General features: G+C 45.3%; 1 protein-coding gene across 1 annotated transcript in view; it reads left to right on the top strand.

The window, feature by feature from the left end:
* Positions 1–25,824, top strand: part of DNAH5 (dynein axonemal heavy chain 5) — a 5,174,212-nt gene that overhangs the window by 2,729,592 nt on the left and 2,418,796 nt on the right. Inside the window, exon 48 of the mRNA XM_078687662.1 lies at positions 20,642–20,764. Coding sequence (XP_078543788.1) covers positions 20,642–20,764 — 123 coding nt within the window. The remainder of the gene's footprint in view (positions 1–20,641; positions 20,765–25,824) is intronic.

Consider the following 25,824-nt stretch of genomic DNA (forward strand, 5'->3'; position numbering starts at 1 on the left):
TACAAGCCAACGGCTCCAACACTAGAGCGAAAAGCATCGGTGAGAGTGGACATCCCTGCCTGGTTCCACGACTTATGGTTATCTGTCCAGAAACGTGCTTATTAATACGAATACGTGCAGATAAGTTCGTGTACAGCATTGAGATCCACATTGTAAATATAGGAGGAAACCCCATCCGCACCAGCACCGTGTGTAAAAAATTCCAGTCTATAGTGTCGAATGCTTTTGCAGCGTCCAGTAGTACCGCCACCGCTTTGATATCAGGCGCCAGATAATGAGCTAGCGCAAATAGTGTCCTAATGTTATGTGCGGTCGATCTGTCCGGTATAAACCCTGACTGGTCCGGTCTCACCAGCATTGGCATCAGTGGCTTAAGTCTCGCTGCCAGTAGGCTTGCTATTATTTTGTGTCTACGTTTATGAGGGACAAGGGGCGGTAAGAGTCGCAGTGCTCTCCATCTTTACCAGGTTTGAGCAAGGCAATCAGCATAGCTTCCCTCATAGACGCCGGTAGTGTTTGCGCCTCGTGTGCCGCTCCGTATAACCGGACCAGGTGTGGTGCCAGTATATCTGCAAAAGACTTGTAGAATTCTATCGTGAATCCGTCGGGCCCAGGTGCCTTGCCGTTCGGTAAATTTTTGATTGTGTCTACAACGTCTTCCACTGTGACTGGGCGAGCTAAGTATTCCCTGTGGGCATCCGAAAGCCATGCGATTTCTACATCTGCCAAATATGTTAGCATGTCTTCCTGTGACGGTGTTGGACGTGCTTCATATAGATGCCCGTAGGCGGTCATAAATTCTCCCAGAATCCCTTTAATGTCTCTCGTTACAGTTCCCTCTCTTGTTTTTATCGCTTTGATATTTTGTTGTGGTCTACCCTTGCATATTTTCTCAGCCAGTTCCCTGCCTGGCCTTCCTCCCTCCCCATATATTCTGGCCGTTTTGCACTTTGTTATGTATTTGAGTTCATCCTTCGCGAATTGTTGATGTTCCTGCAGTAGTGTTTTAATGTTCCCCAATAGTGTTATGTCTCTCGTCTGAGCGTACTGCTGCTCTAGGGCCTGCATAGCTTTTTCACGCTTTGCCAATTGTTGTCGTATGTCTTTTAGTATGCCTGTGGTGGTGCTAATGCACACTCCCCTTACCGTCGCCTTAAAGGCCTCCCATAGTAGGCAAGGATCGTCTGTTGTGGGGTAATTTATGTCGAAGTAGTCTGTTATTGCGTTGTGGAGAGTGTCAGTATATATTGGATCCCGCAATGCTCCCGCATTAAATCGCCATGTAAAGGGTGGAGGTTCGTATTGTGGTATTTGCAACTCTAAGAGCACAGGACTATGATCTGATAACGTTCTCAGCAAATGACAGACTGAGGCCGTCCATGTCGCCACCTCACTTGTGCTCAACCAGTAATCTAGGCGTGACCAACTATTGTGTGCAGCAGTGATATGAGTTGCAGCTACCTCCCCTGGGTGTCTATCTCTCCATATGTCATTCATCTGCAAATCAGTGAGTGCGTCTCGTAGCGTCAGTCTCGCTTTCGTGTGCGGTTCTAGTGTGTTCTGTGACCTGTCCAACCCGTCCTGTAGCGCGATGTTGAAGTCCCCACCCCATATTATGTGTTCTATCTGAAGTTGCGCTATGTTCTGCCATAGGTTTGCATAGAATCCCGGGTCATCTGTGTTGGGACCATATGTGTTTACCAATGCTAGTTGCCTATTTCTCACCGTTCCTATGACAATAACACTACGTCCTTCGACGTCCCTATTTATTGCTGAAATCTCAAAGTGTACCCCCTTCCGTATTAGAATGCTGACACCTCGAGAGTATGTGGAGTAGTTCGAGCTGCTAACAGATTCCGCCCATCTTGCCCCTATATTGTTGCCCTCCTTGTTTGCCAGATGCGTCTCTTGAAGAAATGCAATGTCTACATGTAATCTATCAAAGTAAGCAAAAATCTGACGTATCTTCTTTGGGTTACCCAGCCCACGAACATTCCATGTGATAAATTTCAGTGTGGTGGATTTAGACACGTTAGTTTGTTGGGAAGGTGTCATGGCGCTGTGCGTCGTAATATGTGTCTGGTGGAGTGATTTTTGTAACGCCCATGTTTAGTTGGTAGAGTGTAGTGCTTCATAGATTCCCTGTTATCAACGGAGTTTGCAATGCTTCTCAGACTCAGTGACATAATACGAACATCCCAGAATTCCCACATCCTCCCCTTTCCCACTGCAGCACCCAAACTTTGCCAAAGCCATCCTCGAAATAGAACAAAACAGTCAATAGAACTAGAAATGGGGCGCACCCGCTTGGGGGTGTCGCCAGGAGCACACTTCTCCATCCACATAGTGGATGTGGACAGGTGCATGTGTCATTTTTGAGTACATGTGTGTCCAACCCTTGTTACCACCTCCTATCGCCCTCCGTAACCGTATGTTGTTCCATGTATCATGTAGCCGGCTAGTGTAGAACATTCAGAGGAAGTTTCAGGGCGCTCATTCGTGTTAATCCCCCCAATCGCTTCCTCACTCCATTCCCTTGTGCCCTGTATAAGCCCTTCCTTTACTCACTGTTTAAGTCTTGTGGGTGGCGTCAGGGCCCAGTGGAGGTGTCCGTACAATGTGTCCCTCTATACTTAGTTCATGTAAGTTCACCACCTCATACCTCTCGTCTCGGTCCACTTGTACACATTAATGACGAGTAATCCCCATTTGCATCTATGTCCTGGCGGTGTCTGGGTTTATACGGTGCAGTCCCTCATATGTACGTTACACCGTTATTTCCAGCTATTCAATCGTTATCACTTCCTCTGTCCTCTCGTTCTTGCGTCTTTTGTCTACGGCCCAGTTTCTTGACGTATTCATTCGCCGCTTGGACAGTGAGGAGAACAATTGGTTTGCCTGCTGTGACGATCCTGAGTCTTGCTGGGTATAGCATCGCGTATTCAATTCCCAGGTCCCTCAATTTTTTCTTGACCGGCGCAAATTCCTTCCTGGCTAATTGTACAGCCATGGTGTGATCAGGGTAGAATTGTAGGGTGTTGCCCTGATGCGTGATTACTCCTCTTTCCCTGGCCAGTTTAAGAACTGTGTCTCTGTCTCTGTAGTTGAGCATGCGGGCAATTATCACACGTGGTGGCGCTCCCGGTTTAGGCGTAGGTGCCAAGGAGCGATGCGCTCTTTCAACTAGGAAGACTGACGATAAGTGTTCCGCTCCGAACAGTTCCTTTAACAGCCCCTCGACATAGTCCTCCATCTTGCCCGTGTTTGTAGACTCCGGCAGGCCCGCTATTCTGACGTTGTTGCGCCTGGACCTGGCTTCTTGATCCTCCACCTTTGCACGCAGTAATTCCACCGTCTTTTCCAGTCCGCTACATACTTTTGTAGTGGTTGCAGATTCGTCTTCAACCCTCGATATTCGTTGCTCCGCTTCCACCAGGCGTTCGCCATGTTTATCAAGTTTGGCAGCCATGTTGTCAACGCGCAGCACTACATTGTCCAATTTATTGTTCATGTCATGCAGGCTCTGTTGGATAGCCCGCAGTATCTTCTCCATACCTGTGTTATCACACGCCTCGCTGTCTCCCTCCGTGTCCGACGTTCTCGTGGCGTTAAGCGGTTGCTTCTTTGCTTCGAATTGCAGTTTAGTTTGCTGCTTCTCCGGCTTTCCCATGGCGCAGGAGCGTGGCGAGGCGTTACGTTTCGCTTTTGTCGTAGTACCACTGTCTAGGTCTCTCAATGTTTGTGATTGACGGTTTCTCGGCGTGCACGGCCTTTGAGGGCCTGTGTTGTTCATCTGCGTCTCATTAGGGGCCTATGGGTAGTATGGCAGTTCGGCCGTAGGATAGCGCTATATCCTTCCGTGGAATCTCGTTCACCAATGATCCTTCTTTTGTGTTTACTGCGCCTGGGTGGAAGCCTTCAATATATGCCCGTTTATCCTTTGAAGTGGTGCAGCTCAGTGGCCTGTCTGTAAGCTTTTACATATATCCAGCACCCATATGTCAGCAGCCAGTCCCGTTACGTCGCACTCACTGACTCTTGACTGCGCTGTTCTGGGCGCGTGCAGTTCGTATTCGTGCCGCCTCTCCGTTCAGCAAGGGCCGCCCCTCCCCCTCCGTCAGTGTCTAACAGTGCGGCGTGCTCAAATGGGCGCTATGATCCATGTGCGTATAGTCAGATACCGGGTGGTCAGCCCCTCCTCACCTGCCAGCAGTGTTTGTTCCTGGCACCTTGCAAGTTCCGCTGCATTGAGGCATCATTGTCGTGTCCCGATTCTCGCTCCTGTAAGCCCGTCAACCCGTGCGTTCCACTGCAGCCGCCATCTTGCCGGTCCTGGAACGCAAACTGATTTTCCGCTTTTCCTGTGCTCGTGGGTCTCCTTTTCAGCCGTGATATGGGCCGGAGCGTTCTTAACCCCTAGGGGTAGCCAGCGATTGGGGCTGCACAATTTCTAGTACCTCCGTTAGTCCAGGGGGGTTAGTTGCTCGTAGTTGCAGTATCCGCCATCTTGCTCAACTTCTTCCTCCCGTGCAGGTAATCGGGGATATGTTCAGCTATGCTGTTATTTCTCCAGTTTTGGTCGTACCTTGCAGCAGTTAATGGTTTCCCAAATATTTTGGCTACATTTTGGGCGCTCTGGCGGTGGCATTCACGGGTGTGTGACGCTTTCCAGGCACCCGTCCGGCGGAGCCGACTCACGAGTCAACCATCCCGCTGTGCGCCCTCTAGCGCCCCCCCTCTTGCCCAGGTTTGTTATAAGTAGGCCTTGGTGGTATGTCCCCTTTTATGCGCCCGTTGCAGGCTCTCAGTGAATTGGCCAAAGTAAAGGAAGTAATCTGCACAGCCAGAGGGGACCATGCCTTTGCTACAGGGCCTGCCGGGGGTGGAATTCCCCAGGCATCATCCTCATCAATTGTGGCGCCCTCCAGGAAGGTCGGCAACGGCTCAAACTGATTATTGAAATCCCCTCCCACTAGATAGGACGAACAGTGGGAGGAGGAATCTAGAAACACCGCCAGCTCCTCTATTGTGCCCGAGGTCCTTGATAACCCCACTGGTCGTGAATACACATTAACCAGGGATAATGATTGGCCTGACACCCAGTCTAATACGACACACTGGAAATCCTCAGAATTCGTTTGCAGTGCCCTAGCCCTACACCCTAGGTGGGTAGCGACCCATATCAGTAACCCACCTGACGGGTGTCCCTTCCCCCCCCCATTTGGCTGGTACTGAGAATGTTGCATAACCTGGTCGGGAATTACTTCCCCGTGCCCAGGTTTCCTGCAAAAGGCAAATGTCAAAAGACTCTATGAATGTCTCCCATTCAGGGGAGTCCGGTTTGTTTGACAGGCCGGCTACATTCCACGAAAGAATAGACACCAAACCTGGGGCCACCTCCCGGTTCGGTGTGGTACTCCTGTTTTGGTGCACTATTACATTGCTATCCTCGGGTCTTTTATCCTGCCCCTGTAGTTGTTCTAGACCTCCAAGGTCACTACTTTCTCCAAGTATGGATTGGCCCACTCTCGGTGTAGTTATACCTCGTTCCTGAACAGAGTCAACCTGATACTCCTGCAGGAGGAAGTGATATAATGCTCATATTATCGTCAGATGATTCCCTATCGTGTGTTGGCATTACCCCAGCGCTGCAGCCCATCAACTGTCAATCCACTGCATCCAAACAGCCGAACCGGTTGGGATGGGTGAATTGAAAGTAGGGGGAACTGGGGGTAAGATGATTCCAGGCTCCCCTCCCAAAAGCTCCCCCGTGGGGCCCCGACCTAACTGCACGATATTGTCTTCTTGGGGGAACCCATGACCAGCCCTCATTGCCCCCTTCTTCAAACCGCTCTTGTTTGTCAGGATAGAAGGCCCTCAGGGGTAACGCTTGAATAGACGTCATGGGTGATGGCCGTGCCCAATTGCAGATAAAACTTACTGTCCTTGGGTCTCTGAAATTTACCAACACACAGTCCCCGGTGCCCCTTTCTGTTGTCTCGCCCACCCAGGGAACTCTCCTCGCAAGGATAATTTCGTTGTGCATCCCTATTGGTAGTGGTCTATATCTATTAAGCCAACTGATTACCTTATTCTTTAAAGAAACTGGATTTTCCCTCGCAGCTTCCTCAAGTTCTGGTACACCACTGAGGACGACTACATAAGGGGCCGCCCCCGGGGGGAGGTGTGCTGCTTTCCTACTTCCGCTTCCATCTTTCCCTCGCTGTGCTTGGCCCGACTGTGCCAAGTCAGATGCCTTTCCCCCTATTTTGGTTAGGGGGTGGATCTTGGGGAATAATAGGAGGCGGTATAATGGAGGGGTTTGATGCAGGAAGAATATTACCACCGTCCAAGGGTAAGCTTGTGGTATTAACAGAAAGGGTTAGTGGGGTACCTGAGTCGAGTGGTAAAAATGGATTATTATTAGCATTAATTACTGTCCCCCCCACCGCAGGGGCCCCCGAGGGGCAAAAAGTTCCACCCAAACCTCTATTCCCCCGCTGCGCTTTGTCAGCCTTGACACAGCCAAGTAACTCTCTCAGTAACCCCTCGATTTTACCCAGCCTATCTTCAGACTTCCCGTGACGTACTGTAGCCTCCCTCAGATTGCCGTGCGCAACCCCTATAGATTCTTCAATGTTGCTAATCCTGATTCCTCACCCCCCCCTGTGGTACTGTAGAGAGTTAACAGGCTATTTGAGAGCGACGGCGGGTGAACTTCCTCTGCCACCAACCGTGATTTAGAAGCTTGGGGGACCTCCTTTTACCCATATCACCCTTTCTGACGGGTTGTTGTAAATCTTTTTTAGGGACCTTTGACTTTATCCCGCAAGCTAATTCGGGACCAAGCTTCCTTTTTTTAATGGCTCCTTGCCTGTGGGCTTCATCTATAGGTGTTGGTTGCACCCCTGCCTCTACTATTGTGGGGGAGGGAGGTGGGGTTGAGATCATGGAAGTTTCTTTGGTTGGAGGGATAGGTGGGTCAGGAACGATAAAATCATCCCCGTAGTTTGAATGAACATTAGGTTGAGTAATCTGTACATTAATATGCAGGGGAGGTTCCTGCCTAATTGGTGAGAGGGCTTTAGCTATACTTCCCAGAGAGGAACGTTTGGGATTTGCGATTCCCTGAAAAAGTCTACGCTCCAAGGATGTTATTTCATTAGTCAGAAGTGAGCTAGCACGCACAATAAAGTTATCCATAGTCCCCACTAATTGCGTGCCAGTCTTAGATGCAGAACTCCTTGTTTCACGGCCCGACATTTGTAAACAAAGGTCCAATGTACTATGAAGACGAAAGGTACTTGCGGATCGAAGAGGGATGGGCCGGTCCGGTCTCCACCGGGCTCTAACGGGCTACAACGGGCCCGCTCTTGGCCCGGTCTTCGCCCGCGCTTCAACCGTGCGCGTCCCGCGTTTGCGCGAAAGGGCGGGGTTAAGTGGGAGGAGAAGTGGGCGGGAAGAGGCAGCAGGTGTGCGCGATGGCCTGGCGCAATCACCTGTGGGCCTCGCAGTCCCGCTCCCGGTGGAGTAGTCCTCTCAGCAAGCACGGTGAGGCAAAACCCGGGATGGAGCACGCCGGCTCCCGATGTCACAAGCAGTTCCACTGAGGGCAGACCGTGAGTTTTAATATTCAGGAAGATCCAGGGAAGTCCAAATTGCAGCTCCTGGATTTGGCAGAAAGCGACTTCGAGCGGTTACTTTTATTACTAGAACCAAAAGAAACTTAGTTGCAGGTAAGTACAGTTTTTAAATTGTCATACTTTTCAATGCAGCGATAGAATACTTAGTGCAAGACTTCAGTTCAGCAATATAGATACAGTTTTTAGAATTAGCAATACTTTACTGATCAAGGAAAATATACACTTAGTGCAATATTCCAAATGAGCAATGTCATCCTATAGGAGGAAAACAAGAATGCAATTTTACAGTTAAGTACTTTACTCACAAACCCAGTCTTCTGTATTTTTGGTCAACACAGGGCAAGGTTTAAGTGAACTCCAATACTGCACCACCAGCGGCACTGGGGCGGCCAGGTGCAAAGGTCAAATTCAGAGTCAGGAACCCAATGTTAACCATTGGAGACTCAAAGTCATGCCAATTACAGATAAGTAAAGCGCAGTTGGAGGTCAACCTTCTGGGTTAAGACAAGCAGTGGGGAGTTCACCAGGCAGCACCAAACGTACACCCTTTACGGCACAAGGGCAGCCAGGTTCAGAGTACCAACAAAACAACCAGCACCGAATCCAAATAAGTGGAGGACAACGGTTTTGAATAAAGGCTACAGGCTTGGACCAGGAAGCTGGACAAATGTAACCGTTGGTTGGGCAAGTAAGTTCCGATGTTGAGGGTCACCTGGGCACCATCGGTTGGGCTCCCCAAGTCCTGGGGGCTGTGGGTGCATGGGTGTCCATGGACGTTGGAAAAGCCCTACCGGAGTCAGTTGCTGCTAGGGGTCCTTCGTGTTGAGACTGCAGGCATCGTCGTGGAGTCCAGGATGGATCAGGCAACAGTGGACTTGGGCTCTGGATTGCTGGGGAACCTCGCTGGGAATGGTGGGCCACTTGGACTCGGGCCGGAGGCGTCAGGTGCAATGTGGGATCTGGAAACCGGGTTTTGTGTTTATGCAGGTCACAGAGGTATTTCTTGGAGTGTCTTTGTTGAACAGGATCACTGTTCTCTGTAGTTCTGGTCTTTGTTGAAGGCAGTAGTCCTTGTAGAGGCTTTTGCAGGTTGTTGGGTTGCAAGACGAGTCGTCGTTTTTCTCAGGATCTTCGAGCATTGCAGACACGCTGGTAGGGCTGGGGCAAAGTCAGTGGGTGTCTTCAGTCTTCTACTTAATGGCTCTGGGATGTTATAAAATCCTCCAACCAATATGGTGAATTTTTAAAGGAGGGGGGTCACTTCAGCTCAGGACACTTTAGCAGTGTCTTGGCTGAGAGAGGACACACATCTCCTGCTCACTAATTTTCCCGCCAAACTTGCTGCCAAAAGTGGGGTTTGGTCAGGGGGGCGGGTATCTCCACTAGCTGGAGAGGCCCTGGTCAGCATTACAATGGGCAGGAAGCCTTTGAGGCTCACTGCCCTTCGATGCTGTTCCTGCTGGGGGTTGGTGTGAAGCACCACCAGTCAGAGCATGCTTTGTTTCGTACCCACAAGAGCAAAAGGCTCCCACCTCTGGGGTCAGCAGCATGTCTTGAAGTGGCAGGCTGGTGCAGACCAGTCAGGCACGCACTAGTAGTCGGTAAGTTTTCAGGGGACACCTCTGAGGTGCCCTATGAGTGAATCTCTTAATTAATCCAACACTGGCATCAGTGTTGGTTTAGTAATCTGAGATGTTTGATACCAAACATCTGGGAAATTGGTGAAGCCATCTTGGAGCTGTGGAACTCGTAGTGACAAGCTCCCAGCCCATGTACTCAGTATGGCTTCACCTTGCACTTCTAATGTCTAGGAATGGACTTAGACACGATAGGGGCGTATCTGCTCATTCAGTTATACCCTCACAAGAGGTATAGTGCACCCTGCCTTAGGGCTGTAAGGCCTGCTGTAGCGGTGACTGACCTATGCCTCTTGCAGTGCTGGAGGGCCTGGCACACAGGGATGTGTGTCAGGTCGACTCTTCGCTTTTATGTGCACCAAAAAATGCAGGTTGCAGTGGCATCGTGCATGTGTTTGGTGAGGGGTCTTTTAGGGTGACATAATACATGCTGCAGCTCTTAGAGACCCTCTCTGGTCACAATGCCCTTGGTACCACTGGTATCTTATACAAGGGACTTACATGTGGGCCAGAGGTGTGCCAATTATGGAAACAAATGTACATTTTTTGGAAAGAACACAGGCACTAGAAACCTGGTTATCTGGAACCCAGTGCACATTCAGTCAAAGAGCATCAGAATCAGGCAAAAAGTGGGGGCTAACTACGCAAGAAGGGACACTTTCCTACAGCAGCCTGATCACAATCTTGGCCCAAGGCAAGGATGCCTTTTTCTATATATAAACATCAGTTTCCGGATATAGTCAGAGGAGGCACTTCTGCTGACTTCGAGAGGTCTCTACACGCTGAAGCTTTTGCCCAGCAGCTGACTGACATCACTGTGAGGGGTGCCCAGTTTGTGACCAAAGACGGTGTCCTACATTGTTACCGACCAGGTAATTGGGTCGGATCATCCAGTAAGGGATTTTTTGGCAGAACACAGCCGCGGCCGGTAGTGGGAGTACCGGCCGGGCGGTGACGTGGGTAGGGGGAGTGGCAGTGTGGGGGGTATTAATGTATGGATTACAGAGTTTAACAGGTAAGTAAACATATAAATAAATAAAATGAATTTCGTTGCGCGCACTGCATCGCATATGGTGATGCAGTGCACGCAACGAAATTCATTTTATTTATTTATATGTTTACTTACCTGTTGAACTCCATAATCCATACATTCCTACGCCTCCACCCTGCCCCTCCCCACTTCACCGCCCGGCCGGTACTCCCACTACCGGCCGCGGCTGGCAAAACATACACATTCACCCTAGACATGTAGGTTAGGGTTTTGCATTGTAGGAGTACGCAGAATTGTTATATTATTTCATATGGTTGCCTATATACCTTGTTTCAGCACAATGTTGGAACCTATCTTTCTGTTCACTGTCCTGATGCTTATAATTACTTTCATCTGGTTCTGTCTATTGATCATTTCAACACATACTTTCTATTCAAGAATCCCTTTAGTTCAATAAACATTTAAAATGTCCCTTTGTGTATTCTTTATATATTTCTCTGAGCAAACGAGAGCACAAGTGTATGAGCTAAAGGTTCCTGTGAGAACAGGGGTTGTAATGTTTAGTGGTTGCCAGAACTGTTCACTCCCTATCTAGGTTAGGAGGGGCTTATGGTGGCACTCTGAGCTGGCTGGTCCAAGGGACAACATACTCTGCGGGGCGTGCATGAAATCATTCTGGCACCATCCCAAAGTTTATGGATTAGTGGAAACTACATGACAACAGATAGATGCCAGATCCCATATTAACACTATAGGCACTCTTGGTAACTGTCACCAGAATGGGTTAAGCAATGGGGTAGCCCTCAGTTGGCGCCTACTGACTGGAGTACTGGCCTAGTCGGGCAAGAATGCACAAGTATAACACAATGGTCCCCAGTAAAGCACCACCACCTTGAACCACAAAATCTATAATAAAAGGTTGATAGACCTAAGAACTGAAATTGCGCTCACAGATTCACAAAATTATCAATGAGTAAGTAAGCAATAAATTCAGAATCAACTAGTAGAGTCTACAGGGAGGCAAATATGCCCTGGTACTTTGAGCCTGCAACAAAAAAGCATGTTAGTCGCTTTCGCATAGCATAACTGTACCAAACCGCCAGTCTCCATGAAATACTTGCATCGCAAGGGATCCTCATAATCAGAGCAATGAAGACAGTTGTATAACAAGAGAGCAAGGCCCCATGCGATATGTGAGTACACATGTAGACAGCATGGTGTCAGATCCCTAGGCTGAAGCAGACCATGGTAGTAAAGACAACAGTGTTAAAGTCAACCAGTATATCACCACTCTCCTCCATGTGTGGTTCAAAGGTATTATCAAAGAAAGCCTCCAAGTCTGTGGTTCCCAAAAATTTGGTTGTGACTTTTGTAGACAATCCTAAACTTGGACGGGCCTATTAGGGAATGCTGGATTGCTCTGTCTGCACAACATTTCCTAAGTGACAGGAAGCCCTTCCTCCTAGTGACTATATCTGTAGTGAAATCCTAAGAAAAGGAATTTATGGTGGCTCTCCTTTGGAATGTCTTGATTTCCCTCGTGTGGTAGGATTAGTTCAGTATGTTGGTGTCAAAGGTTTAAAGATCTGCACCAGAGGGGATGTAGAATCCTTGGGTTTAAGTGTGGGTATCCAATGAGCAAGTTCCAGTTCAAAGTGTTTTCCAAATGAGAGACTGAGGACCGTCTGAAGCCACTTTTCCAGAAAGTCAATCACAGAGGGGGCTTCACCCTCAGGGAGGTAAAAGATCCTAAGATTGCTTTGTCTTTTCGGATCCTCCAACTTGGTAATTTAATGTTTTAGGGAGGTTATCATTGTATCAGTTCTAGTCACTCTTGTGCTGCGCAGATGTCCGGTCTTCCACCTTGCCAGTGCTGCCCTCTACGTTGGACATCCTGTGATTAAGGTCTTTAAGGTGCTTACATCCCAAGACCTCCAGCTGTAAGAGATTGGTATTTATTTTGGTACTCTGGGATATATCATGCACATCCTTGAGTGTCTTTAGAATAGTTTCAAAAGTAGTAGAAGTGTCTTGCTTTTCCTTTATTGGAGTCTGGGAGAGGGGGTTCCTATTTTGATCTGTTAAAGTTACCTTTCTGTTCCTTCCCCTCTTTCTTCCTGTGTTCCTACATCTGCCATTATAAGCTACCTGAAGGAAAAGTTCAGGGTATGCACCCAGTGGAGGGTGGACCAAGATCACAAGAAGGTGTCACAGTTGTCGCTCCAAGGATGTACGATGTGGAGCCAACCCACGAGTTCAAATACTGGGTTTCTAATATGGTGATAAGATATTGGGTGGAACTAAGGTAGTCTCAGCATATGACGTGAAAAGGCCTACCTAGGGTCCACACGGCACCAGAGCGGAGTACGCCGATCTAACAACAGCAGTGTTGTTGTTGCAAGGAATGATCATAAGACTAACATGCCGCAAAGTGCATTAGTCCGTCGAATCATAGGGCTGCTGTAAGCCTGACCGTACACTGGCTGCATAGAATGAACAAGGAGGTCTTTGGTGACAAAGGGGGAATGACTGAAGAGAGCCCTGACAAGAGGTCCCAGTGGGCGGGGGAGCAATCACAAGCTGTCTTGCTGGAAGTTGAGGAAGGATGAAATGAAAAGTATCTGTCAAAGAGAATGTGTTGGTCCACCACAGTATCATACATAGTCAAATCTCTGCCCTCCTACCAGCGCACATAGTGTTGCTGCACGTCAAAGCCCACTCATTGGATGCGATGTGCAGTTCTGGGTGGAGGGCACTGCTGCTCTTTCCCAGTGTGCTGATGAAAAATAAGCATCCAACTTCCCCGGCTGATCAAGATTACAGCGTTAACAGTGGTGATTCAATGTGGCAACACCATCTTTTCTTAGCGCTACGTGTTCAGGGAGGTCACAGGCCGGGAGGCGAATCCTCACCCAGGTTGTCTGCACGGATCGGTTTGAGGCCACTGCCAGCATCAGGGAGTCCAGTGCCGAGCGTCGACACTTATTCAGTGGCTGTCAAGTCCCTAGCGATTGTCGCCTTACAGTGAGGCAAGGAGGGCTCACGAGAGCTTAAGACGTAGCAGTCATGTTAAGCGAGCGCCAAACCACACCCCAGAGGTATTTAAATCTTAAATAAAAGTCCTTTTTAACTCAATATTGGAGTGTGAGAACAATATGATGTTTCTGGGTGCTTTTAAATGAGAGAACATTAAAATGAAGAGTTACCTTAATGATTAAGTTAACTCTTTGTTTTAATTTTCTCCCATTTTAGAGTGTCCTATTTATAAACAACAGGCCTCGTTCTCTCACTGGCCAGTAGACACTGTGCCATATTTCTAACTGACATATACGGTCCTTTTTCTGGAATGGGAGGAATTTAAAGGGAAGAAAAATATTTCCATGAAACATTGATTCAATCCTTTTCTCCACTTTCAATTGAACCATGTACTTCTGAATATGTTATGACCATTAGAGTCATTGGGGTAATCCAGTGTCCCTCAGAACCCAGGTATTATAAAAAAACAACTACAAGGGGTTCTGTCGGGGAGCAACCGATTGCTTAACACATGTAAAAAATTAATCTATAAAGCTAAAGTCTAATACATTATTTTCTAAACTTTTAAAATGGAACACACAAGAAAGGAACTAACCATTGTTTCAAAGCCTAGTATTTAGTATTCATTTGATGGCTGTCATAAATATCAACATATGAATGACAAGTAAATAAGGTGAATAAGGAGAATAAAGTGATAATGTGATATTTTATGTACAGTGTACAAGACATATACACGTATCTACAACAATGGATATAAAAAGGAACTGCCCTGTCTAATTTTTTGCATATTTCAACAACCCTTTTTATTATCCATTTTTTCTTGGGGCTGAGAAAATGTTTGGGGCATGAACTGAGATAGCTGTCGAATTTTTGACCCTGGAGTATGCGCAACTTAAAATATGTCACGGCAGGTCTTCTTCAGGACTAAACGTGGTGGAGGACAACCTAGGAAGGGAAATAATACAAGTGTCAAACCAGTGTGTTCCATGGCGTATAAAGTACATTGACTATAGTGGTCACAAATTTGCAGAACTCATCAAGATCAAGGAATAGTAAAAGCGCACGTTCAGCAAAATGCAATTGTGATAGATGGTGTATGTCAAAGAACCAGATGCGGTCCGTGCAAGTAACAGCGATGGGACTTGGGGCCTGGTAAGTGGGGATTTCGAGGGACGATGCAGAGGGAAAATTAAATAAATAATTAATTAACCCTCTGCATCTTCCCTCGAAATCACCCCTTACCTGGCCCCACCTCCCCACCACTGTTACCTGCATGGAGCGTGGCTGCTAGGAACTGTGGGATAAAATAACACCAGGTAAGCAGTGCGCTTGCCCAGTTTTGTGGGAGTAACAAATGGGGTAAACAAAGTTTGTGAACTTACCATTCATCAGGTATGAATGCCTGTGATGATTGTTTCAATTGCCATCCAGAATTTCAGGGTGTTGATGTGAAGAATACCACCTGAACAGTCAGGGAAAACAGCCACCAACCAGGTTGGAATCTCTGAATTAAGGGAGTATTTTGAGCTCAATATGAATAAAATTGAAAAAAGGAGAAAAGGTTTTGCTGCCACTGCAGCTTCTGACATACCTTGTCTGATGAATCAGAAACAACTCGAAAATTCAGCCCCTCTCTTGTGAAGTTTGTAGTTGAAAAATGTGTTAAAAATATGCTTAACATTTCAAACAAAAATAAAATTAAATTGCGAGTGAGAAATGGAGGGTTCAGCTCATAGGAACAGGATTGTGAGGCATATGTATCAAATACCGTTATTGCGATTCTCAAATAGCGATTTTTAGAGAATCGCTATTTGAGAATCTCAAAACGGGATGTAATAAAAAAATTGCAAATATTTTGCGATTCCTTGGCATTTCCTTATTGCGATTAGCAAATTGCGAATGGCAATTAAGTAATACCTTCTCATTCATTCCTATGGGCTACGAGGCCCATAGGAATGATTGGGAAGACATTCTCAATTTGCGATTCACAATCAGAGAATCGCCAATTGAAAATGTAAATACAAGGGTGTCAGGGTGTCAAAAGGACAGTTAAAGTTGGTGGTAAATTGCTATTCCTTAAGGCCAAATCACACTTTTTCTGTGCTTCATACATTGCATTATTGCAATTTGCGATTCCTTAAATGCAATCGCAAAATAGAGAATCGCATTTTTTTCAGATTCTCTAATTTGCGATGCCCTTTTGGGATGATACATCCCAAAGGGTTTTTTCCTGTTCGCAAAGGGGCCGATTCTGAGAATCGGCCAGCTTGCGAATGGGAAAAGGCCTTGATACATATGCCCCAAAGAGGCCTACCTTCTTTCAAGTACACAGTAAATGTGTAGTCAAAAGCGCCCTGAGAGAACTGGTCGGCGGTAAGACTCAGACTTACATAAGCCCATTTAGACAAAAAAATCAATAGGACCCACACGTAGCATGCTTTCCGGCCTTGGACTAAGTGCACGCTTGCGTGTAAGTTCTCCGCCAGGGATACGTGCATGTACGCACGTAGCTGTGGAAAGACCCATGCAAACATGAATCCGGTAGATTATTCAGAAAGCCGGGCCATCAGCCCGTGATATAGACGCACGAAACAATATAACTTGATGGGTCTTGTCCCGAGATTCACCCTCGCCACACAGTGATATTTGTGGCGTCCTGTAATTAAACTTGTAATTTAAACACGTAAGCCTACAAGATTGTCAGCGGGATCTTATTTGTTTAACCTTAAAGTATTGTGTAGAAACCGATGGAATATTGGTGTTATTTGACATCCCAAAAAATAAAACAAAAAGGTCAAGTAAAAACTCGACAAATTGAACTGAACAGCATGAGTGTTGATTAGCCTCTGGCAAAAGGCAGGGTCAACCATTTGACCACTTACGCGCATCATAGATGTGCCATATGCCCGAAAAAGGCTACTACTAATGGTGCCCCATGAGTGGCAATCATTACCAGGAAAATTATAACGGGGTGAGGCTCGAAACGCAATTCAGGTTAACCATTTTTAATGCAGAACACTTTATGGTTTAGAACTGTTACTTGTGCTAGCCATTTACTTCATGTAAACAGGAATTACTGATCACCTGCTTTTCTATGAGGCACCCTACATTTCAAACCCTATCTCCATTATAACAACAATATTTATGGAATATAAGTGAGTACTTTTATCCAAGCCATGTCCCTGGGCAAGGGCTCTGATAGTAAAAATAGCATATTGCCGGAGTGGTATTATAAAATAAAAATGAATAAAAAGCGACAGTATGATAATGTACATAGTTCCTCATATTCTATGAACGACATGAACAACAACTTCATTTCTGTTGTGACAACCACTATAAGCATATTATATGTATATTAGATTATGAAAGAGATGTTTGAACATGGCCTCTCATATAGGTAGTTATGATCAAGGTGCATGTCCATTGCGTGGACTCTGTGTGAACAGGGAAAACCACAAGGTAATGGATCAGCTCTAGGTGCAATCTGGTCAGTAGGAATCGATTGTAAGTGTTTTTCACACTTACCAGGTATCCTTGTATTCCCAACTGGGACTGGCCCTTGCAATACCTTTCGATCAAGGGTTTTGTTTGTTCCTGATGTTCTCTGCTCAAAACCCTTTTCCCCAACATGATAGATTGTATTTCCTTTTGACTAAATTGGAGGATACTGTGGGGATCTAAAGGGTTAAATCTTTCCCCAAGTTCACTGAGAAGGGTTATTACTATTGCATACTAAATCCATGGTATTTTATCGAAATGATCCAAACCCAGACAGTCCCTAATGATCTCCCTGGTAAACTTGGTTCCTTGTTTTGTCCAGATTCTATGCCATCTTGTCAGTGTACTGAGATGGAGAGTATCTTCCAAGTACCCAATGCCTAATTATGTATGGACAGTAAGAGTGGGAGTGGAACTTGGCACCATCAACAGCCTATGTAGGAAGATATTTTATTGTACCAGTAGCGGGTTATGCGTTTCCCTCCCCCATACAGAGAGAACCCAATAAAGCTACAGGGAGGCATTTTGTTCCGTATTATTAAATATTTTCTTTAATAGGCTTGCTTCTGATTTTTGGGGCAAAATTTAACATGGCTGCAGTAGCCCGTATACATTTTTATTTGCCCATTTCCAAGTGAGATGACCAGTCCCTTTTCATTGAGAAAACAATGCCCAGATAACTAAAAGTTTTTAGTTGACTAGTTTTTGGTCCTGGGCAAAATGGGTCTTCCTCATTTTATCTTTTTCCAGCAAACCAAGGTGTGGGTCTTAGGTAAATCCAGTTTTAGATCTTTATTCTCCATGAATGTTACAAAGTTATCTCTTAATCGCTGGAGGCCAATTGCATCCGGAATATGAGCACTCCATCGTCTGCATAAAGCAGGATCAGAGTGATACAGGAAAACGCCTTGGGTGCATCAGTCTTTACAGTTTGCAGCAGGCTGTCAACCCCATTTATATATAGAGAGAACAGGGGTGCGAGCACGCATCCCTCCCTTAAACCCCGGGTCACTCAAAATGTCTAAGGGTTGTCAAGTATGCACACAGCTGGGAGAGGTGGCATCTAATATCATGTGGGGCACCCATCTGTATTAGGACCTGTCATAGTTCTGCATGATGTACAAAATCAAGGGTACTGGACAAATCAGCATAACATAGGTGGATGGGTCCCTCCCTTTCCAACGTATATTTACTGATTATAAGATTCAGATGTATGCCTTGTTCCACAGTGCTTATATCCTTCCTATTTCCAAATTTTGATTCAGTTAGAATATCTTTTTCCTGAACCCAGGATCCAACCTTGCAAGAAGCACTTTTCCCATGGTTTTCACAGAAGAGCCTAGCAGCAATATAGTTCGATAACACCTAGCATGTATCGTTTTTGCCCCCTTTTTTAAAAATGGGTACGATCACACTTTCATACCAAGTTTCCGTGAAGTGGCCATTAGCTGCTGCATTAAAAATCTGGGTTAAAATCGGGACCCATAGGGAGGGGTAGGACTTAAAAACATTCACAGGAACCCCATCGGGTCCTGGGCTTTACCTTGGGCATTGCTCTTTAGGGCAACCTTGACCTCCTCCATGGTAATTGGCTCCATAGGCCTATAGTTTACTATGCTTTATGAATCAAAAGGGGCGTTAATGTCATTAACATCCGGGTTAAAAATGTGAAGTCTATTTATGTCAGTTCATATACAACATTTCTAGCCCATGCAAATATTTTAACCTTAACGCTCAGAGATCAACAGCCATCTGTAACTTACCCTCTTACACTCACATAATGTATATCTGCTACGGGACTTCACGGTCACCAGCACTGTGCCAGCCATTAAATTAGCTTTCACCAACTGAACAGGCATGGAATAAATGAAAGATCTACAACATACTCCTGGTTAATTTAAGGACTTTAATCTAGTCCACCTCAGCATGCCCCAAATACCTAAATACTATAACTGCTTCTTTACATCTCACAATGACCCTCATATATGGGATTTTGAATTTTTGAATTTAAAAACATTTATAAAGCGCTCGTGTACTAAGCAGTTTCATGGCGCTGAAGGCAACAGTGGTAAAAACAAGCAAACAGAGAACAGTGGCTAGCCATTAAACACTTGCTGGAACAGGAAGGTTTTTAAGGCCCTACGGTATTCCATATAGGACGGCAGGAATTTTATTGAAGATGGGAGGGCGTTCCAGAAGATGGGGGCCAGAACTGAGAATTTCTGACCACCTGTAACCTGTAACTAGTAACAAAGCCCATCCCAGCAGATCGCTCCGCCTTTTTCTCTCTCCAACAATGCTAGCTCAGAGCCAAAACTATGAGCAAAATTTCAGATTCAAAAACCCATTGCAGTAACCAAAGTAGACAATGATCATAAGGAATACCATAAGTGTGCCTTCACATCTGCTTGAAGCTGCCAACTAAGTGAAAATCGAAAACTGTGCGTCTACCTCATACCTCATCATCCACCACACTGCTAAGCACTGCATCTCAGAACACAAAAACCGTACCTCGCTGATCATCACACATGACATGGAAACATTTCCCACATTGGACAACAAAAGAAAGACAACACCCTCCCAACTACATACTCTACACGGTGAAGCTTGCTGCCCACGTAGGTAACCACTTCAGTGCCCCACATAGGGGTAGTACTTGGCATATAAATGTTGCAATGCAATACATTGTGTATTCCTTGTGGATGAAATGCATGCCCATCCTGACCAAAGTCGGTTCGTTTGACGTCTTACACCTGCATTGCTTTAACTTAAGTACCTCTTCCGCTTTTTGCAAGCACTTCTCCCTGAACATGAGCTGCTGGACTACCGCTCAGTTTTTAAACCAGAACTTTGGCCCTTTTTAACTAGTGTTGCTTCTAGGCTTACACTAGTATACTGTTTTAAAATCTTCCCTTATATTGGAAATAGACAGGCCCGGATCCCGGGACACTAGTACAAATGTTGCCTATTGTAGTGAATTGTTTACTCTTTGTCCTTACTCTTGTCATTGAAATAAAGTAAACCAACTGTCTCTACCCGTAGGTCGGGCCTGGTCAATATAGTAGTCTGTGGATGTGCTTTCTGAGGGAACCATGATTGCATGCGTACTTTTGTCTTTTGTCCTCACTAAACGTTTATAGCTTCGTTTCCAAAGCTACAGGTCTAAAGTCAAATATGTGCTGCATGAGAATTGCTACTCTTTTGGTGCACTCTAGGAAATCTGTGGCATTCGTAGATTGTTTGGAATGCTGACTTTGCAGATTTCTGCATGTGAGAAGATTCCTTACCTGTAAATGTAAGACAGTGTGCGTTTGTATGCATAATTGTTGTATCTCCATTAGGAAAATATGTCCATATCGTTGACAGCCCCGTTATTTATAAGGATGTTTTTCCTATTACCACCCTGGCTACAGACTGACCTTGCCGTTGACAAGAGCATCTATGCATGATTTGACTGGTTTGAGAACCAAGCTGCAAGGGGTATGTAAATCCTTGCAAAGGTATAAATATGTTGATTTTCACCTACTTTAACAGGCTCCACCACTGTGGAGTACCCTACATTCCCATCCCTAATAACTTGCACATATGGCTTTTCTGCAATACTGTAATGACATTTACATATAGCTGAATGCAACTCACCAGTCCTTATTCTGTGAATCATAACTGCTATTTTACCGGGTAACGAGACTATTTTGGGCGCTAATTTGAATTTAGGCATCAAATGAATTCTAGTTTTATAAACAGCATGGACCAGAAGTTTTTTCAATGCAAAGCACAAGATTGAAATGTTCATGGTTAGTACAAAAGATGAATAACATGCTCAATCTTACTTGCAGCGCACTATTGAGAGCTATGTTGATAAACGCATGGGCACGACTTATGGACCACCTTCAGGGAAGAAGCTGACGGTCTTTATAGATGATGTGAATATGCCTGTTATCAATGAATGGGGGGATCAGGTAAGCATAGAGCACGAGAGGCTGCATGGATTTGTTTAATCTGTATTTACTGTACAGGCGCTACCTAAACACTTATGTGAGTTTGCTGTTTTTTGCCTTCACTGGTATCAGTATAATAAACATATTAATCGTATTAATCACTCACTGTTCAACACTCAGAGTGTGCTCTTTTACCTTGCGCAAAACCTGCACGTTGTATACCCATATTATTTTGCAGAACTTGCATAGACACTTCAGAGTTATCAGTAGATCTATACCGAATTTAAATCTGCTGACCATTTCCTAAACTTTGAAGTATTTTGTCACTTTTGTGATAGTAATATTGCATGCAACTGAAAGTGTGTGTTAAATTACACATTTTGAACATGCAATTTATTACAAGAAAAATTGTTTAAACTCTCATATAGAGCCTAACTCCATATCTGATACCGAAGTGAAGTTAACTTCGTTACATCAAATTAGGGAATGGAAATACTTTTTTAAAATTAAGAGATAAAAGCTGCTAGGATGCATGGCACAAAAAAAAATAACTACACCAAAGAAAGTAGTCTCTCATTTGTACCCTTTTATTCTCTAATGTCGCCTACAAACAAGCTATGCTTCTCCTATTAACACGATCTGTTTGCCGTTCATCCTCTTTACATTGTTTGTTACATTATTCACCTTTAAACTTATCTTTAATGAACTGTAAGTGATGTGCAAGAGCACAAATGTAAATAATCCAAATTTTGAACAATCCTGATAAACTCTGTGAGTTTATTTGTATGAATTAGATGGCCCTAAGATTAGACGTGGATAATGGGTTTCAGAGGGAAACATAGAGGCCTGGATAACCTGACTTAGCAGTCTTGTTTACCGAATGGGCCAATTGACTATTGTCGTCACCCAGCACTTAAATAGTCTCACCCTGCTTAGTCCATAGTAGTTTCACCACTTGCCCAAATTTGTCGGTGCTTCTAGGCGCAGGCCCTTGCAGCATGCATCGGTTCTTCCATTTTGACAATCCAGTTGCTGCTCGCCTTTCTGCCACGCTGGCGGCAGAAAGGCGCCCTTTGGCCAGTAGTGTCGCATTCCCAACCAGAAAGCCCTCTCACCTTGCCTCTCCCCAAGTCCTCTAGAATCCCCAATAAGGCCCCTCAAGGCATGCCTGCCAAGTATCACGCAACAGACGTGACACTAACGCATTTCAGTGTGGTGTTCCACATCACCGCACTGAAATGCATTGTCACGCATTTTCAAATGGCACTGTCTCTCTGCTGTAGAGGTGTGGCGCCGCGGCCAGGGCGACTGACGCTGGAATCTGGGGACCACGGTTCGATCCCCGGCTCCGGCGGCAGGTTAGCCCAGCACCATGTGACTCAAGGCAATAGCTCGCAATCTTCCCGACGGCCCCCAGCGCCTAGAGACCCTTACGGGTGATTGTGCGCTTTACAAATGTGGACTTTACTTTACTTTACGCTACCCAGACTTCTAGTGCACGCTGGTGTTCCATCATTTTCCACTCCCCATCTGTACATGCGCGGAGGGAGGAGACAGAGGGCGAGGCACCAGAAGGTTGAGGAGTCGGCAGACCAAGGCCAAGAAGAACTAAACGAAAATTTGAATATAATCAATTTATCACCACGAGTTCTCACAGAAAATGAAGAGAGTGTCCTGAAACTAGGACTTACATTCTGTCCAACAGGCCGTTATGAATATGCACAGACTCGGATAGACCTGTTCCTATTTGTTCGAAAATTAAAACTTTGGAAGTATTTCAAACAAAAAGCTTTGAGAGATAACGTGACCCCATCAAGGGTGGAAGGTACAACTGAAACCATTTCAACAGAGATGAATATTAACGATCTCGAGAGCATGACTGTACTAGAGGATCTGCTAGAAGAAAGTGGCTCCCAGTCTATATCACCTATGAATGTGACGGAAAGAGGTATCACCTTAGGTATAAGCCAAGTAGGGGAACAGAGTACCTTCAGGCCGACCTCTCGCTTCCTCCCCCAGACACCAACTGATGCCATGGACATTTTCTCTGAAGCGGTCATTCAAGACTTACGAAACTTGTCTAGACTCGAAGAAGATCAAAAAGGAAAAATTAGGTGGAACCTCTCATTCCAACAGAGAGAGGCCATCACCAACCTTGAACAGGACGACTCAATAGTAATCAAGCCGTCGGACAAGGGCGGCAACGTTGTTATTCAGAGTCGAGTTAATTACTGCAAGGAAGCGCTTCGTCAGTTACAGGACAGAAACAATTACATGCCAGCGACTGAGAAGGAATACTTGGATAGTATCCATGGCTATCACTCTCTTATAGACAAATGGTACGGAAAAGGCATACTGGGAAGGGAAGAGTATATCTTTCTACAAAACAAACAGCCCAGGCTTCCAAGCTTTTACCATCTCCCGAAAATACACAAAGACTCCACAGCACCACCAGGGAGGCCGATTGTGTCATCCATAGGAGGATTGACCGAAAGGATGTCGAGATTTATTGACTCTTTTCTGGCTCCATGGGTAGCTCAGTTGAGCTCATATACCAAAGACACGAAGGACTTCCTCAGGCAGATACAGGACGTGGAGTGGGAAGAGGATTTTATAATGATAACCATGGACATTTCAAGTCTCTATACGAGCATCAGTCATCAAGATGGTATTGCAGCCACAAAGACTTTTTTGAATCTACGCCCGGCACGTCACCTGGAGCACAGCAAAATGCTTTTGGAATTTATGTCCTTTTGCCTAATGAATAACATTTTTGTCTTTCAGAACCAACGATACAGACAAATTAGGGGGACTGCCATGGGTACCTGCTTCGCCTCCAGCTACGCGAATTTATTCGTGGGCTGGTGGGAGAAGCAGGTAGCCTGGGCTGATGACAAAACTGATTTTGTTGAGAGAATAATATGCTGGAGAAGGTACATTGATGACCTTTTCCTGATTTGGAGAGGGTCAGAGTCTTCTGCTTTAGAGTATATACATATACTCAATCAGAACAATTTGAACCTGCATTTTACACATCTTATTAGCAAATCTGAAGTAAATTTCCTAGACCTCCGGGTTTTTGTGGAATCTGGCGTAATTCAAACTGCCCTCTTCAGAAAGGAGACGGCGGGTAACTCTGTACTCCACGGGCGGAGCAGCCACCCGGCCTCCCTAATCAAGAGTATCCCCTACGGGGAGCTGTTGAGGATCAAGCGCAACAGCTCACTGAACAGGGACTTTACGGAAGCCGCAGGCAGAAGCATATCACGCTTCAAAGCACGCGGCTACTCCGGTAAAACACTCCAACTAGCTGAACACAAGGTGAAAACCATTGACAGGCAAACTCTGCTCACTGACAAAAAGACAGTAACCCCTAGAGGTGGAAGTGGTATCATTAGGCTGATAACGAACTATTCGGTGGCAGCGAATAAAGTTCGAGCCATCATGTCCAAAAACTGGGGCATTTTGAGATCCGACCCCGTAATAGGGAAGGACCTACAAAGACACCTCATGATCACCTTTAGAAGGATAAGGTCACTTAAAGACAGGTTGGTCACAAGTCACCTGGAGAAAGAGAAGCCTAAGGGTGATTTACGTGCCATGCATGGGTCATACCCGTGTGGGAAATGCAAGGCATGCAATAACAGCCAGAGAGTACTGTCATATGTGGTTCCACACAGAAAGAGTAAGATTAGGATCAGCAAGTTTATTACTTGCTCGACTACATTTGTAGTTTACTGTCTAACATGCCCCTGCGGACTTAGATACGTGGGTAGCACGACAAAGGCAGTTAAATTACGTGTTTTGGAACATCAAAGGGCCATCGCTAACAGAGATGAGAGCTACCCGATGGCCCGACATTTTGCCTTGTGTCACAATAGTGATAGGAACCTCCTAAGCTTCTTCAGCCTAGACTGTGTCCCACAGAGTATAAGGGGCGGGGATCTGAAAATGAAATTAAGGCGACTTGAGTCCAGATACATTGTGGACCTGCAGACAAAATCACCCGGAGGCCTTAATGCAGGAGAGGAACTCTTATCACACCTTTGAGTTACAGTATGTGATAATGATGGATTGGAATTGGACTGTGTCTTCCCTGAGAATAAGTTGTTTAGTTTTTGAAATTAACTTGGAATTTCTGTTGGTGGAGGGGCTATTAAATATAGTAGTAGATCATGACATTAGGTATTTAGTAAGAGTACACATAAGGATGCATGTCATCAATGGTACACAGCATTTCTGTTAATTAAATGTTAGTTTTAGGCTATATGGTATTATTCAGCCTAGATATGTCCCTTCCCCTTTGAGAACCTGTAATGATTTATTGCAATGAGGGTCAGGTCGACCCATATAGATTGGATTGCTTATATACAAGATGAATTAGCCCATCCAGGGCTCAATTTTGTAAAATTCTGTATATATATTGTATAGATATTTGCTCTTTCTTATGAAATAGAGCTGCTTGATTACTAGTATTGTGTTGACCGGTCAAAACATTGCTTGATCTTTGTGCATTATAATTTTGGGTTATTTACCATTTTAAGATGGCGCCCATATATCGTAGTTTATAGTCCATTGTTTGTTTCAATGGGTCTTGCTTTATCTCGCTTCCGCCTTGCCGCCGCCAGCTGACACTGACGAAGGCAAAAGCTGAAACGCGTTTGTTTATTTGATTCCCTGCGCAATAAACTTTGCTAAAAAGAAGTTAACCTGCTGCGAGTGCTTTTTCGGGAGGGTTTGGAACCACGGAGCTCGAGATATATATATATATATATATATATCTCAATGATACATGCCCAACAAACTAGAATTATAAAAGGCAGTGTATGTGAGATTTGTTATATATAAATAAGTATACATAAGACTCAGAGCCGGATGTAGGTAAACCAATTTTACTGATTCTAAAATACCAAATTTTACCGAATCGGTATTTTAGAATCGGTAAATGGTATGTAGAAAAAAATCGGTAAAAAATACCGATTCGGTAAAATTCGGTATCGGACAATCGGAAAATACCGAATCGGTATTTACCGATTCCGTATTTACCAAATCGGTATTCCCCATGCATTCCTATGGGCCTT

This window comes from Lissotriton helveticus, chromosome 4_1, assembly GCF_964261635.1.
Source record: "Lissotriton helveticus chromosome 4_1, aLisHel1.1, whole genome shotgun sequence".
NCBI lineage: Eukaryota > Metazoa > Chordata > Amphibia > Caudata > Salamandridae > Lissotriton > Lissotriton helveticus.